Below are 14,453 nucleotides of genomic sequence, written 5' to 3' on the forward strand. Positions count from 1 at the left end.
TCCCAAACTTTCCTTTCACCCCTCAGACTTCAGAACTGGAGAAAGCACAGTCCTGGGGGAGTTGAATTAGCGGCTTGCGCAAGACAGGACACCAAAGGCAAGAAAAAAAGAACGAGTAGTAATTAATTTGGTTCTGACCAAAAATAACTCGACCATTATAGGCATGTTCTTGGGGTTGGGGCAAGTCTGCCTGGTGGGAGTGACCCCAGCCGCGGGGACCTGCCGGGGGCGTGCTCTTCCCAGCACTCCGAGAGCAGGTATTCAGGGCAAAAACGCACAATGCGACCCAAGTGCGTCACGCCACAGAGATCCCAGGGGAGGAAGAGACTTGTCCCGGCAGGTTCACCGCCCCCAACTGACCCAAACAAGGAGAATGGGCTGACATAGCCCCTGGTTCTGGACGCGTGAGGGCCAAACAAGACAATAGGACCATCACACACACAACACAAAAAATGACAGGAGGAGGAAGAGGAGCCCAGCTGTCGGGAATGGGGACAGGAGAGGAGGACAGATGGAGAACTGGAAGGAGCGTGCCGAGGAGGGGGTGTGGACTGACTCAGCCCCTGGAGAGAATGCCCCCAGATACGCGCAGGAACCCACGTCCAGCTTCCAGACGCTGCGGCGCGGGGACAGCCCCCTCCCGCCGGCCAGCCTGCCTTCCCCTCTCCCGCGCCCCGCACCGTGTTGTAGAACTCGGCGATAGCAGGCACGATGGTGTAGTTGTCCTCGCACCAGTCCACCTCCGAGCTGCCAGCCTGCAACTGGTCCCACCAGTGCGGGGCGCCCATGGCCACCCTGGAGCATTGGAGCAGCTGCTCCCGCAGCCGAGAAGAGCCCAGAGCTGCTGCAGAGGCAAACCGCGGCGACAGCCCGCGGCGACAGCGGCTTTATGAAGTACCGGGCAGCCGCCGGATGTGCGCCTCCCAGCCGGCCTCCAGCGCTCCGCCCCGCCTCGCCTTGCCTAGCCTCTGGGACGTGACTCGTTCGCAGGCCCTCCCCGGCCCCGCCCCCTGGGAGGCCACGCCCACCGTGGGGCGGGACCCGCGTGGAAGGAGGGGTCCAGGGTGGGGCACCGGGAGGCGGGGTCCGGGCTCCAGACGCTTCCAGACTACCCAGCACCCGGCAGGTGGCCAGGGACTCGATGGTGCTATCCACGCCTGCCCACGCCCATCTCCTGGCTCAGACTCGCACGCGTCCCCGGATTGAAGGAGCGCCAGAACTCTCCCTGGCAAAAAATTTAAAATAAAAAGAAACCCAGGAGGACCTGGACCTCTCTGGACTCAGGGAGAGTTTGCAGCAATTTTGCTGCGCCGGGCGTTGGACGCCAATGCTCACACCAGAGAAGTGCCCTCAGTCCCTCCGAGGCCGGACGCCACTCGCTGCAGTCACTGTGGCAGGAAGACCTTCCTGGCTGCTGGAGCAGGCTGGGTGGCCCACTCCCTGGGGGAGCACTTCTATTTAGAGTACGTTCCTGCCCTCCCTCCCCTTGGCTCCAGCGTTAGGACTTAATCTAGCCTTCGATATGGGGACTTAGGCAAAGGGTCAAACGTCAGCCATCCCAAACTGCAGAGGATGTAGTGTGGCACCTATGACATCTCCAAGATATCGAGGTTCAAGAGGTGATAGATAACATACATATGCCAGGGGCTATCTGAAGAGTTTCCATGTATCACTCATTTAGTGTGCCCAGCGGAGACCCTGTGAGGGACTTCTATTAGCAAGTGACAGAGCTGGGAAATTCAATTCAGGCAAGATGTCCTCAGATCCAGTCATAACTAATTTCTTTTGCTTCTGTAACTATTCTGCGGTTTCTAAATGAAAGTCAATCTGGTTCCCAGGATCCCTGGAGGAAAGCCACCCTCTGTGTGTATGTGGTGGCTCCCGTTCTCCTTCCTTGAAAGGTTGTAGGATTCTAGGTCAGGACAGGGGCAGAAGAGGCCCCGGGCAGCAGCCCATTGGTGACTGTCATTAGGACGTCTTGCTCGGACTGCAGGGTACCCTAAAGCCAGCAGCTCCCCAGGGTCTGCCCTCTCTCTGGGCCTGAGTGTCCAGCAGGACCCTGGGTGGTGCTTCAGTGTCCTATGCACCAAGTGTTTGTCTGCCCACCGGTATCCACAGAGCCATGTACAAGTCCCCAGAGATCTCCATCACTGACAGAAACTGCAAGCCCCGCCGCCTCTCCTAGTCTCTAGAAAATCCAGGTTTGCCCCCCAGGGGCCAAACCACACTCCTCCTTTCATCTTTGTCCCAACTTCTATCCCTTCCTCCTGCTTTACAGGCAATTCCACTGCCCTCGGGAGCCCAAGTAGAAGATACACTCTTACCTTCCCTTAGGGTCGATTTACTCAGACCTACAGGATACCCCGTGTGAGCTGGCCACCTAAGAAGGGCGGTTGGGGGCCGGGCGCAGTGGCTCACGCCTGTGATCCCAGTACTTTGGGAGGCTGAGACGGGCGGATCACGAGGTCAGGAGATCGAGACCATCCTGGCTAACAAGGTGAAACCCCGTCTCTACTAAAAAATACAACAAATTAGCCGGGCATAGTGGTGGGCGCCTGTAGTCCCAGCTACTCGGGAGGCTGAAGCAGGAGAATGGCGGAAATCCGGGAGATAGCGCCACTGCACTCTAGCCTGGGAGACAGAGCGAGACTCCGTCTCAAAAAAAAAAAAAAAAAGGGCGGTTGGGGGTGGATGTTTCCCACAGCCACAGAAGAAAGATACATCAGTTAATTTCTGTGTCTCAAAATGCTACACCAACTGTTCAGCAATAGAATTTTCTATGTAGTCAGTATTTTACTTCTTCCAACAACAGTTTACTTGGAAATATATCCATATTCATCAAAATATAATAGTATTTTTTAAAAAACCATTATTTTATATGCCAGGGATTCTCAAAGTGTGGTTCCTCCCTTTCTTTTCATATTCATTCTCTTACCAGTGTACACTGGAGTTTCCCAGAGGATACATGATGTGTGATGTCATTACCTCTCTGACAGCTAATGGAACATGTGCTTGTGATTCTTTGGTATTAAAAGTCTGTTTAAATCTCTAATATGGTCACTATTGATATTACCATATAAACCACAAGTTCTCCAGTGTTCTCAATATTTTTTAAGAGTGTAAAGGAGTCCTCAGACTAAAAAGATTGAAAGTTGCTGTTAAAAAGAAAGATATTCCTGGCCGGGTGCAGTGGCTCATGCCTGTAATCCCAGCACTTTGGGAGGCCAAAGCAGGCAGATCACCTGAGGTCTGGAGTTTGGGACCAGCCTGGCGAACTTGGCAAAACCCCGTCTCTAATAAAAATACAAAAATTAGTAGGGCATGATGGTGGGTGCCTCCAGCCACACAGGAGGCTGAGGCAGAAGAATCACTTGAACCCAGGGGGCAGAGGTTGCAGTGAGCCAAGATCACGCCACTGCACTCAGCTTGGGCAACAGAGCAAGACTCCATCTCCAAAAAAAAAAAAAAAAAAAAGGAAATATTCCCAATTAAACTATTTGTAATACTTTTTCATTGTTTAGAATTTTTAGTGAACAAGCACAGACTTAGACCTACATTGTTATCATACATCTCTTGTGCATACATAAGAAGGAAGGTATAAGCAAAAATAAATTCATTAAAGAATTCCTGTAATTTCTTTACATTCAGAATCTCTATTATTCTTCTGAGTCATTTTTGAGCTTATAGTCATTGGAGTCTGTGTCGTTCATACAGAAATGTCCTCTGTGTCCTTAATTACTATGTGCTAATAATGCAGCATTTCTTAAAACTATTTCACTACTGTTTTCTTGCAAACTACTGACACCTGTTTTACAAATTTTGATGCTGGGACTCTCCTGATCTTACCTGAAGGTGTCAATGGAAGGTTTCCAGACAACAGGGAGCATGTTTCTTTTCCAGATGGTCCTTATATAATCTGTTGAGAGAAACATGGAGATTACAGTTGACAAGTCATCCCACCAGGAATAACCACCAAGTTTGTACATGTGCAGGCAGTGACACCACATCACAACCATGACCTAGCCAACCATAATCATAAAATGCCATCCATGGTAAAATGCATCAGGATTTCAGAGATTTAACAATGCAAAACAATGTGAGTTTTAGCACCAGTGAAATATTAAATTTGCTGAATGTCATTCATCCTTCTTTCCAAGTCTTGCTGAGGGAATGATGGGAGTTTTTCTTTTTTTTTTTTTTTTTTTTTTTTTTTTGAGACGGAGTCTTGCTCTGTCGCCCAAGCTGGAGTGCAGTGGCGCGATCCTGGCTCACTGCAAGCTCCGCCTCCTGGGTTCACGCCATTCTCCTGCCCCAGCCTCCCGAGTAGCTGGGACTACAGGCGCCCGCCACTGCGCCCGGCTCATTTTTTGTATTTTTAGTAGAGACGGGGTTTCACCGTGGTCTCGATCTCCTGACCTTGTGATCCGCCCGCCTCGGCCTCCCAAAGTGCTGGGATTACAGGCGTGAGCCACCGCGCCCGGCCAATGATGGGAGTTTTTCATCCTCCACAGTAACTCTTATTGTCAGTGACAATTGTAGTTCAAAATCAGTCAGCCACCTTGGTTCCTTCTAATTACAACTGCACAGAGACCGTACTTGAGCCACACTGTCTCTAAAATTTTGTTTTCATAGCTCTCTCCCTTGTTAACATTTTTTTTTTTTTTTTAAGGCAAGGTATCCCTCTGTTACCCAGGTTGGAGTGCAATGGTGCAATTTCAGCTCACTGCAACCTTGACCCCCACCCCCAGGACTCAAGCGATCCTCCCACCTCAGCCTCATGAGTAGCTAGGATCACAGGGGTGCACCACAATGCCCAGCTAAATTTTGTATGTTTTGTAGAGACAAGGTTTCATAATGTTGCCCAGGCTGGTCTCGAACTCCCGGGTTCAAGTGATCCCTTGAGCCTTCCAAAATGTTAGGATTATAGGAGTGAGCCACTGCATCCAGCCAACATTTTTAAAATAAATACAATATTAGTAATTTAACAAGAGGGCCTATCAGGAGGTTATAAATTTTAAAATTGATTTATATTAATTGCATGATGCCTTAGAAACTACTGCTAGTAGTTGAATACAAAATTCTGATGTCTACTGTAAACTAAGTTTGTTGAGGGAAGGATGCAGTGACAGCAAGGAACAGAACTCCTGAGTTCCAACGATTTGGCTTACAATGCTTTTGGCCTACATGACTCAGTGATACAGATCCATAAGGGAGCAGGTTTGAAGGAACAGCCCTTGCAAGGAATTCAGAATGCTAGCACCTTCTATTTTTACATAGTGTATAACAATGTTTATTTGGTATAAGTAAATATCTGATAATAAATATCCAGTTCAACTGGTTCCACAAGTGGAAATTATCAAGTCACAAAGTCTTCCCTGGGGTAAAAAATGCAGGCACCTGTGTAAATGAAGCAAGAAGTGCCTGATCAAGGATGAAATTGTATGTATCTTCCTGTTTGACTGGAGTTTTTCACTGTGGTCCTGCTTGTGGCCCATTGTTAGGCCAGTGGTTAAGGCCAGCCCAGCAGCAGCAACATCCCCTGGGAATCTTTTATAAATGCGAGTTCCAGTCCCCACCCTAGATCTATTGGATCAGAAACTCTGGATGGAGCCCAGCAACCTCTGGCTTCACAAGCCCTCAGGTGATTCTGACTCACGCTCAGGCTCATGATGAGGAAACCAGGGGCTCTGAGTCTGCCCGGGACCCCTTCAGCTCAGAGGAAAACAGAAGAAGCCAGCAAGACTGTGCTTGTTTTGCTAAAATCTGAGGCAGTTTTCAGGCTCAGACTTGTAGATGAGAGTTGTAGGAACCAAGTCCTCACTAGAGAAACACTGCTGCAGCCACTGCAGAAGGTGCTTGTGTTAACTGGGACAGGTGCCGCTCCTTTACTGACAGGCCATCAGTGGTAAATTCTGCTGTTGTCAGTAGGCCTCTATTTAGAAATGCCACTCTTGTGTGTGTGTGTGTGTTTGTTTTCGTTTTCCTTTTTATGGAGACGTGTCTTGCTATGTTGCTCAGGCTGGTCTCAAGTGATCCTCCTACCTTGGCCTCCCAAAATGCTGGGATTACAGATGTGAGCTGCCACACCCAGCCAAGATCACAAAGCTAGCAGAGGATGGTTTCCATCCATCAACCTCTGCCTTATGGGTCCAGCACGCTTCCACTGCACCACTCTGCTGTTCCCTCTCTCCTTTTTCTAATCTGCACTGGAAAACCACAATGTTAACCTCTCTCCTATCGGGGGAACCGGCCCCCAGTATTTCAACGTAGGTTCTTTCTTTTTTCCCTAAGTGTCAGCTGGTCTGAGAAATAAAGAGAACAAGTACAAAGAGTGGAATTTTACAGCTGGGCCGCTGGGGGTGACATCACATATCAGTAGGCCCGTGATGCCACCTGAGCCACAAAACCAGCAAGTTTTATTAAGGATTTCAAAAGGGGAGGGGGTGTACAAGCAGGGAGTAGGTCACAAGGCTCATATGCTTCAAAGCGCAAAAAGGAGAACAAAGATCACACGCTTCTGAGGCCAATAAAGATCACAATGCAAAGGGCAAAGCAAAGATCACAAGGCAAAGGGCAAAATCAAAAACTCCTGATAAGGGTCTATGTTCAGCTGTGCACGTATTGTCTTGATAAACATCTTAAACAACAAAAAACAGGGTTTGAGAGCAGAGAACTGGTCTGACCTCAAATTTACCAGGGAGCGGTTTTTTCCCCACCCTAATAAGCCTGAGGGTACTGCAGGTGACCAGGGTGTATTTCAGTCCTTATCATAACTGCATCAGACAGACACTCCCAGAGCGGCCGTATACAACTCCCCCAAGGAATGCAATTCTTTTCCTAGGGTCTTAATATTCCTTGCTAGGAAAAGAATTTAGCTATATCTCTCCTACTTGCATGTCCATTTATAGGCTCTCTGTAAGAAGAAAAATGTGGCTCTTTCTGCCTGACCCCACAGGGAATCAGACTTTATGGTTGTCTTCCCTTGTTCCCTAAAATCGCTGTTATTCTGTTCATTTTCAAGGTGCACTGATTTCATATTGTTCAAACACACATTTTATAATCAATTTGTACAGTTAACACAATTATCACAGGGTCCCGAGGTGACATACATCCTCAGCTTATGGAGATAATGGGATTAAGAGATTAAAGTAAGACAGGCATAAGAAATTATAAGAGTATTATTAGGGAAGTGATAAATGTCCATGAAATCTTCACAATTTATGTTTCTTCTGCCAAAGCTCCAGCTGGTCCCTCCATTCAGGGTCCCTGACCTCCCACAACACTCCCCTTTTTCTAATCTGCACTGGAAAACCAGAATGTTGGGTTTAGAATGAAACATGATAATTGCTAAAACAGAGGTACACATGTGCAAGCAGAAGGGCAGGGCCCAAGTCTGCAATGAGAGTCATGGGAGGTTTCACAGAGGAGGTAGCCTCAGAACTGAGCTTTATAAGATGAAAAGGATTTTACCAGGCAGAGCACTGGGGGGAGAAATGGAATCCTACAGAAGGAACAGCCCATACAAATGGATAGAGGTCTGAGAAAGCATACACGTTCAGGAAACTTCAGAAGCACAACCTGACCTAGAAAACCAATAAATGATATGAAGAGTAAGTCTTTTCGTTTTGTTTTGTTTTTGAGATGGATTCTCACTGTCACCCAGGCTGGAGTCAAGTGGCACTATCTTGCCTCACTGCAACCTCCACCTCCTAGGTTCAAGTGATCCTCCCCCTCAGCCTCCCAGGTAGCTGGGATTACAGGTGCACACCACCACACCCAGCTAATTTTTGTACTTTTAGTAGAGATGAGGTTCCACCATGTTGGCCAGGCTAGTCTCAAACTCCCGACCTAAAATGATCTGCCTGCCTCAGCCTCCCAAAGTTCTGAGATTACATCTGTGAGCCACCACACCTGGCCAAGAGTAAGTCTTTAAGAAAGAAAATCCTGATGGCAGAAAAATAAATTAGATTTCCAAAACTACTGGTAAGGTCTTTCAGTAAACCAGGTAAAGGATGATATGGGCATGACTAAGGCAATCATTCATTCCTTTACATGCTGCACTATGCCAGACACTTTTCTAGGTGCCAAGGGTTAAACAGTAAGCAAAACAGACACCGTCTCTGCCCTCACAGAGCTTTTGGTCTAGGGGCTGTCAGAAATTAAATAAGTTCATAAATAATTACAGTTGTCTTACAAGTGTCACGAAGGAGAAGTATAAATTCCACAACAGCTAATAGCAGTAGATGTGGCCTAGTCTCAGGGCATCAGAGAAGGCTTCCATGAGGAAGCTGAGAGAAGTGAAGTTTAAGGCAGGGGTAAACAGAATCAAAATAAAAGATGCAATTGAAATACAAAATGGCAATTGTGATAGATTATACTATTGATTCCAAATATTTGAACATACTTTCTTAGTCCATGAATATGAGACTTGGCTTTATCATTTGCTATGATCATTGTATTGGTCCATTTTCATGCTGCTGATAAAGACATACCTGACGGCCGGGCGCGGTGGCTCACGCCTGTAATCCCAGCACTTTGGGAGGCCGAGGCGGGCGGATCACAAGGTCAGGAGATCGAGACCACAGTGAAACCCCGTCTCTACTAAAAATACAAAAAATTAGCCGGGCACGGTTGTGGGCGCCTGTAGTCCCAGCTACTCGGGAGGCTGAGGCAGGAGAATGGCGTGAACCCGGGAGGCGGAGCTTGCAGTGAGCCGAGATCGCGCCACTGCACTCCAGCCTGGGCGACAGAGCGAGACTCCGTCTCAAAAAAAAAAAAAAAAGACATACCTGAGACTGGGCAATTTACAAAAGAAAAAGGTTTATTGGACCCACAGTTCCACATGGCTGGTGAGGCCTCACAATCATGACAGAAGGCAAGGAGCAGCAAGTCATGTCTTACGTGGATGGCAGCAGGCAAAAAAGGGAGCTTGTGCAGGAAAACTCCAACTTATAATAACCATCAGATCTCATGAGACTTACTATCACAACAGCAGCATGGAAAAGACCTGTCCTGATGATTCAATTACCTCCCACTAGGTCCCTCCCACAACACATGGGAATTCAAGATGAGATTAGGGTGAGGAGACAGCCAAACAATATCAGCCATGGAACTGATTTACACAATGACTGAACTTTGAAAGCTATTCCTAGTTTTACCATTCCTTTTTGTTCCCTCTGCTGTATCCCAAATTGGAGCTTCTCTTCAGCCTAGATCCTGGAATGAAAAAGACCAGAGCTTCAGTCAACCTACAGCCAACATATAACTTGAAGAAAAAATAAAACAGTGTTGTTGGCCAGGTGTGGTGGCTCACGCCTATAATCCCAGCACTTTGGGAGGCCAAGGTGGGCGGATCACAAGGTCAGGAGATCGAGACCATCCTGGCTAACACGGTGAAAACCCGTCTCTACTAAAAATAGAAAAAATTAGCCAGGCGTGGTGGCGGGCACCTGTAGTCTCAGCTACTCTGGAGTCTGAAGCAGGAGAATGTCGTGAACCCGGGAGGCAGAGCTTGCAGTAAGCCAAGATCGCGTCACTGTACTCCAGCCTGGGTGACAGAGTGAGACTCCATCTCAAACAAACAAACAAACAAACAAACAAACAAACTTTGCGTTGCAAACCACTGAGATTTGGAGGGATGTTCTCTTACCCCAGCATAACATAATGAGGGCTGACAAATACAGGAGAATTAATAAAACTAAACTACTGATTAGAGATCAGACATGAAACAGTGGAAAAAATAGAAGACAGCTTCAAATAGTCTAGGCTGAGTGATCAGAAAATAAGTTACTAATCCAAAATGGAAAATAGAAGGGAAAGCAGTGAGTCAGGTTTTGACTCGTTGAATTAAAGGCGCAGGCTAGTGAGAATTAGTATTAGCAACAAGAATATCTGGGAAGAGATATTCTCTTGGCAACTGAAAAGGCAAGTTAAGATACCATAGACAGGTCACGATTAGAGAGATTTGTTAATCAGGAGGACAGATGAGATACTTGAAAGCCATAGCAGACAAAGAGAATGGAGGTCTCGGGCTAGTATGTGGGACGTATCTCCTTGGACACACTTACATTTACAGAGGCCTGAGTTATGAGGAGACACAGGTCCTGGCTGACGAGGAGCAGGAGCAGTCAGAGAGACCTAGAAAGGACCAGGTGGGCGGGGCTGATAAATAAGGGGTGCAATGCCACCCATAGGCTTGCCAAAAAAAAAAATCCACAAACAAACCAACCTAAACCAGATCAACACACTAGGTCTCAGAGCCATTTTACAGGGACAGAATCAGGTGGAGATTTTTTTTTTTTTTTTTTTTGAGACAGATTCTTGTTCTGTCGCCCAGGCTGGAGTGCAATGGCACGATCTTGGCTCACTGCAACCTCCGTGCCCCAGGTTCAAGGGATTCTCCTGCCTCAGCTTCCTGAGTAGCTGGGACTACAGGCATGCACCACACTCAACTAATTTTTGTATTTTTAGTAGAGACGGGGTTTCACCATGTTGGCCAGGCTGGTCTCAAACTCCTGAACTCAAATGAACCCGCCTCAGCCTCCCAAAGTGCTGGAATTACAGGCGTGAGCCACCGCGCCCAGTCAGAGATCTTGTTGAATCTTAAAAATGCAGATTCTGATTCAATAGGTCTTGAGTGGGGTCCAAGATTATGCTTTTCTAACAAACTCCCAGGTGATGCAGATGCTGCTGATCCATGGACCACATTTTAGTAGCAAGACTATAGAAAACAGAAGAAATGACAACATGCAGATACAATTGATAAAAATCCAGATTATGAGAAACTGTGACAGCCCAATTTCTTAAACAAAACAAAAGATGGAGAGAAAACCTATAGATTAAGAGACTTGAGAGACAAAACAACCAATTGCAATGTGTAGACCTTATGTAGATCCTAAATCAGTTTGTGAAAACATACTTCTTAGGACAGTGGTGGGAATGTGATATCTGATATTACAGAATTATTGATTGGGGTGATGTGATCAGTTTGATGGTTCTGTTTTTTAAAGTGACATTTCAAAGGGCTACACACTGTAGGATGTTCTATTTTTAACGACATTTTGAAAAATATAAAACTATAGGAACAGAAAACAGATGTGTAGTTGCATGGAGGTTGGGCGGAATTCACTGCAAAGGGATATAGGGGAATTTGGGGAGGGGACAGAACTGTTCTATATCCTGATTGTGATGGTTTTATGACCGAATAAGCTTATAAAACCTCAAAATTAGCCTAAAAAGGGCAACTTGCAACATGTAAATTATACCTCAATAATAAACTTGAGCAAAGCCAAAAAGACACAAAAAAGGAAGGTTGTTGTTTAGAGACACATACTGAAATATTTACCCATAAAGTATATGATCTAGGATTTGCTTTGAAATAAAGGAGGAGAGTGTCACTATGGGGGTGTAGACGGAGCAATATTGGCCTCAAATGGATAATTGTGAAAAATGGGTGGTAAACACATTAAACTAATCTCTCTACCTGTACCTGTTTTAAAATTTTCATAATAAAAGAGTTTTATTTTGGCCGGGCATTGGGCTCACGCCTGTAATCCCAACACTTTGGGAGGCCGAGGCGGGCAGATCACCTGAGGTTGGAAGTTTGAGACCAGCCTGACCAACAGGGAGAAACCCGTTTCTACTAAAAATACAAAAATTAGCTGGGTGTGGGGGCACAAGACTGTAATCCCAGCTACTCGGGAGGCTGAGGCAGGAGAATCACTTGAACCCGGGAGGCGGAGGTTGCAGTGGGCCAAGATTGCACCACTGCACTCTAGCCTGGGCAAGAAGAGCAAAATTGTATCTCAAAAAAAAAAAAAAAAAAAAAAAAAGAGAGAGAGAGAGAGAGAGATTTTTTTTTTTTTTTAAACCAAAGAGGCAAAGGGCTTCATGTGGCTTCACAAGCACCAACATAGCCGAGAACTGCAAGAACACAAGTTGGTGAGGGAGGGTGAGGGCTCACACCTGTAATCCAAGCACTTTGGGAGGCTGAGGTGGGTGGATCACTTGACATCAGGAGTTCAAGACCAGCCTGGCCAACATGGTGAAATCCCGTCTCTACTAAAAATACAAAAATTAGCCACACGTGGTGGCATGCACCTGGAATCCCAGCGACTCAGGAGGCTGAGGCAGGAGAATGCTTGAACCTGCGAGGCAGAGGTTGCAGTGAGCCAAGATCACACCACTGCACTTCAGCCTGGGCAACAGAGCAAGACTCTGTCTCAAAAAAATAAAGCAGTTCTGGTCCAGCCTGTGGTTATTACCTTTCCTCTTCATTCCAGAGAGCATAGGACTGGCAATGGGAGGCTACACCTGTGAAGGAGCAAATCGCAAACAGCCTCTCCAAGAGGGCCCCCACCCTCTCTCTTCATGAGACGGTCCTTGTACCCAGTGAAACTTTGGTAAATAAGCTGATTATCAGCTGTCTGGGTGGGGTCCAGGTGATACTGTGGCCACAGACTCTCTGGAACCAGGAAGATAGAAAGGTAGATACTGGTCAGTGTTATGCTCTACAATCCAAGGGGCCTCTTGGGGCCGGGCTGTGAGGGAGTGGGCAGTGGCACATCAGAGACTACCTGTCACACCTGCTGGAAGGGCTGCATCACAATGGCCTGTAGATATCATCCTTCCCTCACTCTGCCTGTGTTCAGCCTTTCAAAAACCAAAAAAACACTCTGGGAAAATGGAGGTGGTGTCAAAGAAGGAAATGAAGAGGGAGGAGGCCAGATTGGGGTAAAGCTTGATATGGGGCAGATGACATTTACATGACAGAAAAAAAAAAAGGTACAGAGATTGGGCAGGAACTTGAAGACAGGTTATGGGATGCTCCTTTCGTTAAGAGAATCTTGAGCAAATGTAAGCCTAAAGAAAAGGAGCTTGAGTAGAAATATTCAAAATGCAAAAAGAAAAAAGGGTAATTTATTGCAGTATAATCTAGTGTTAAAATATATATATATATATAAAAGGGTAATTAATTAAACTAAATCCTGAAGAAGATGAGAAGAGATAGAATTAAAAATTCAAGATCTTTCCATTTGCCTGAAGACAAGGGATGGCATGGAGTAGCCAAGTATTGTTGTGTCTCTTCTGGCATCCCTTCTTTTTCCAAGACCTTCTGCTCCCTCTTATTCAATGAAGACTGCCCACCTTCCACCTCCCACCTTCCCCCAACCCCCAACTCCATGCAGATGGCTACCATAAGAACAACCATGGTATACACTGTGACCTGACTCTGTGGCTAACATTCATTGGTCCAGGAGTGAGTGGTGATCTAAGCTGGCTAATCAGAATGCATTTGTGGGAATTTCAAATCAGAATTGAGCTCTTCCAGTTCCACATGGTTGACTGACGAAATGGAGATATAAACCTGGGCACTATTGGTGGCCTGTTCCACCAGATGGCTGGGCAAGCAGAAATAGTTAACAGTAGAGAGAATAATGATGCTGCCCCAAATAAGGCTGTATAGAAAGAGCTAGTAAGGAGTCCCTGGCTCCAGCTATATGCCCAGGATCCAGCCACAAACAGTTTCCCAAGATACCCCAGAAACTTTATAGTAAAGTCACATTTTTGTTTAAGCTAGTTGGAGTTGGGTTTATGCCACTTAAAATCAAATGTCCTAACAGAACCCTATGCTAAGAAAGAGGGGAATGTACAGAGTAGATATGAATACCTTGACACGTTTTGAGGATGAGAGAAGATAAAGCAGTTCATATTTCTGAAAGAAGTGGGAGAAAACATTGTCTACTGAAAAGGAGGGGGTAAAGTATGTCAGGGCCTTAAAGGCAGTGGAAAAGATTAGGACCAGTGAGCTCACCCTTTATTCTCTAATCATAACAGATAAAGGTAAGGATCTGAAATGTAGTATATTCAGTAGGAGGCAGTCATTGCCAGGAAAGTTGCAGACCAGCCACCAAGAAGCCATGAAAAAGATCTTTAATCTTTCTCATTAACAATGCAGTGGCCGGGCACGGTGGCTCACGCCTGTAATCTCAGCACTTTGGGAGGCCAACGTGGGCAGATCATGAGGTCAGGAGATTGAGACCATCCTGGCTAACACAGTAAAACTCCACCTCTACTAAAAATAGAAAAAATTAGCCAGGCATGGTGGCGGGCACCTGTAGTCCCAGCTACTCGGGAGGCTGAGGCAGGAGAATGGTGTGAACCCAGGAGGTGGAGCTTGCAGTGAGCCGAGACTGCGCCACTGCACTCCAGCCTGGGCAACAGAGTGAGACTCTGTCTCCAAAAAAAAAAAAAAAAAAAAAAAAAAAGCAGCTTGGGAAACAAATGATACAGTAGTTAGGAGACACTTGACCCTCCTCTGAAGTGAAAAAATTCAAAGAAATTTCACCCTAGAAATATTTGATGGTTCTCAAAATGAACATACCACAAGCACTTAGATCTGTCATCACATACAAAAAGTTAGTGTATTTTAGGACAAGCATTTCAAATGAACC

The 14,453-nt window shown here is 46.3% G+C and overlaps 2 protein-coding genes across 5 annotated transcripts in view; one reads left to right on the top strand and one right to left on the bottom strand.

Moving 5' to 3' along the window:
• The window catches only part of ACER2 (alkaline ceramidase 2), a 52,773-nt gene extending 42,635 nt beyond the window's left edge, over positions 1 to 10,138 (bottom strand). For 2 of the 4 annotated variants that reach the window (XM_050761344.1, XM_050761342.1), the window contains exon 1: positions 681 to 911. In XM_050761344.1, coding sequence (XP_050617301.1) covers positions 681 to 788 — 108 coding nt within the window. In that variant the 5' untranslated portion in view covers positions 789 to 911. Of the gene's footprint in view, positions 1 to 680; positions 947 to 3,846; positions 3,917 to 9,158; positions 9,217 to 10,067 lie in introns of those variants that run through there. The other 2 variants (XM_050761341.1, XM_050761340.1) reach the window with 2 other exon arrangements.
• LOC126937697 (40S ribosomal protein S6) overlaps positions 474 to 14,453 on the top strand; it is a 40,439-nt gene continuing 26,459 nt past the window's right edge. Inside the window, exon 1 of the mRNA XM_050761345.1 lies at positions 474 to 629. Coding sequence (XP_050617302.1) covers positions 489 to 629 — 141 coding nt within the window. The 5' untranslated portion in view covers positions 474 to 488. The remainder of the gene's footprint in view (positions 630 to 14,453) is intronic.

This window comes from Macaca thibetana, chromosome 15 (genome assembly GCF_024542745.1).
Source record: "Macaca thibetana thibetana isolate TM-01 chromosome 15, ASM2454274v1, whole genome shotgun sequence".
Lineage (NCBI taxonomy): Eukaryota > Metazoa > Chordata > Mammalia > Primates > Cercopithecidae > Macaca > Macaca thibetana.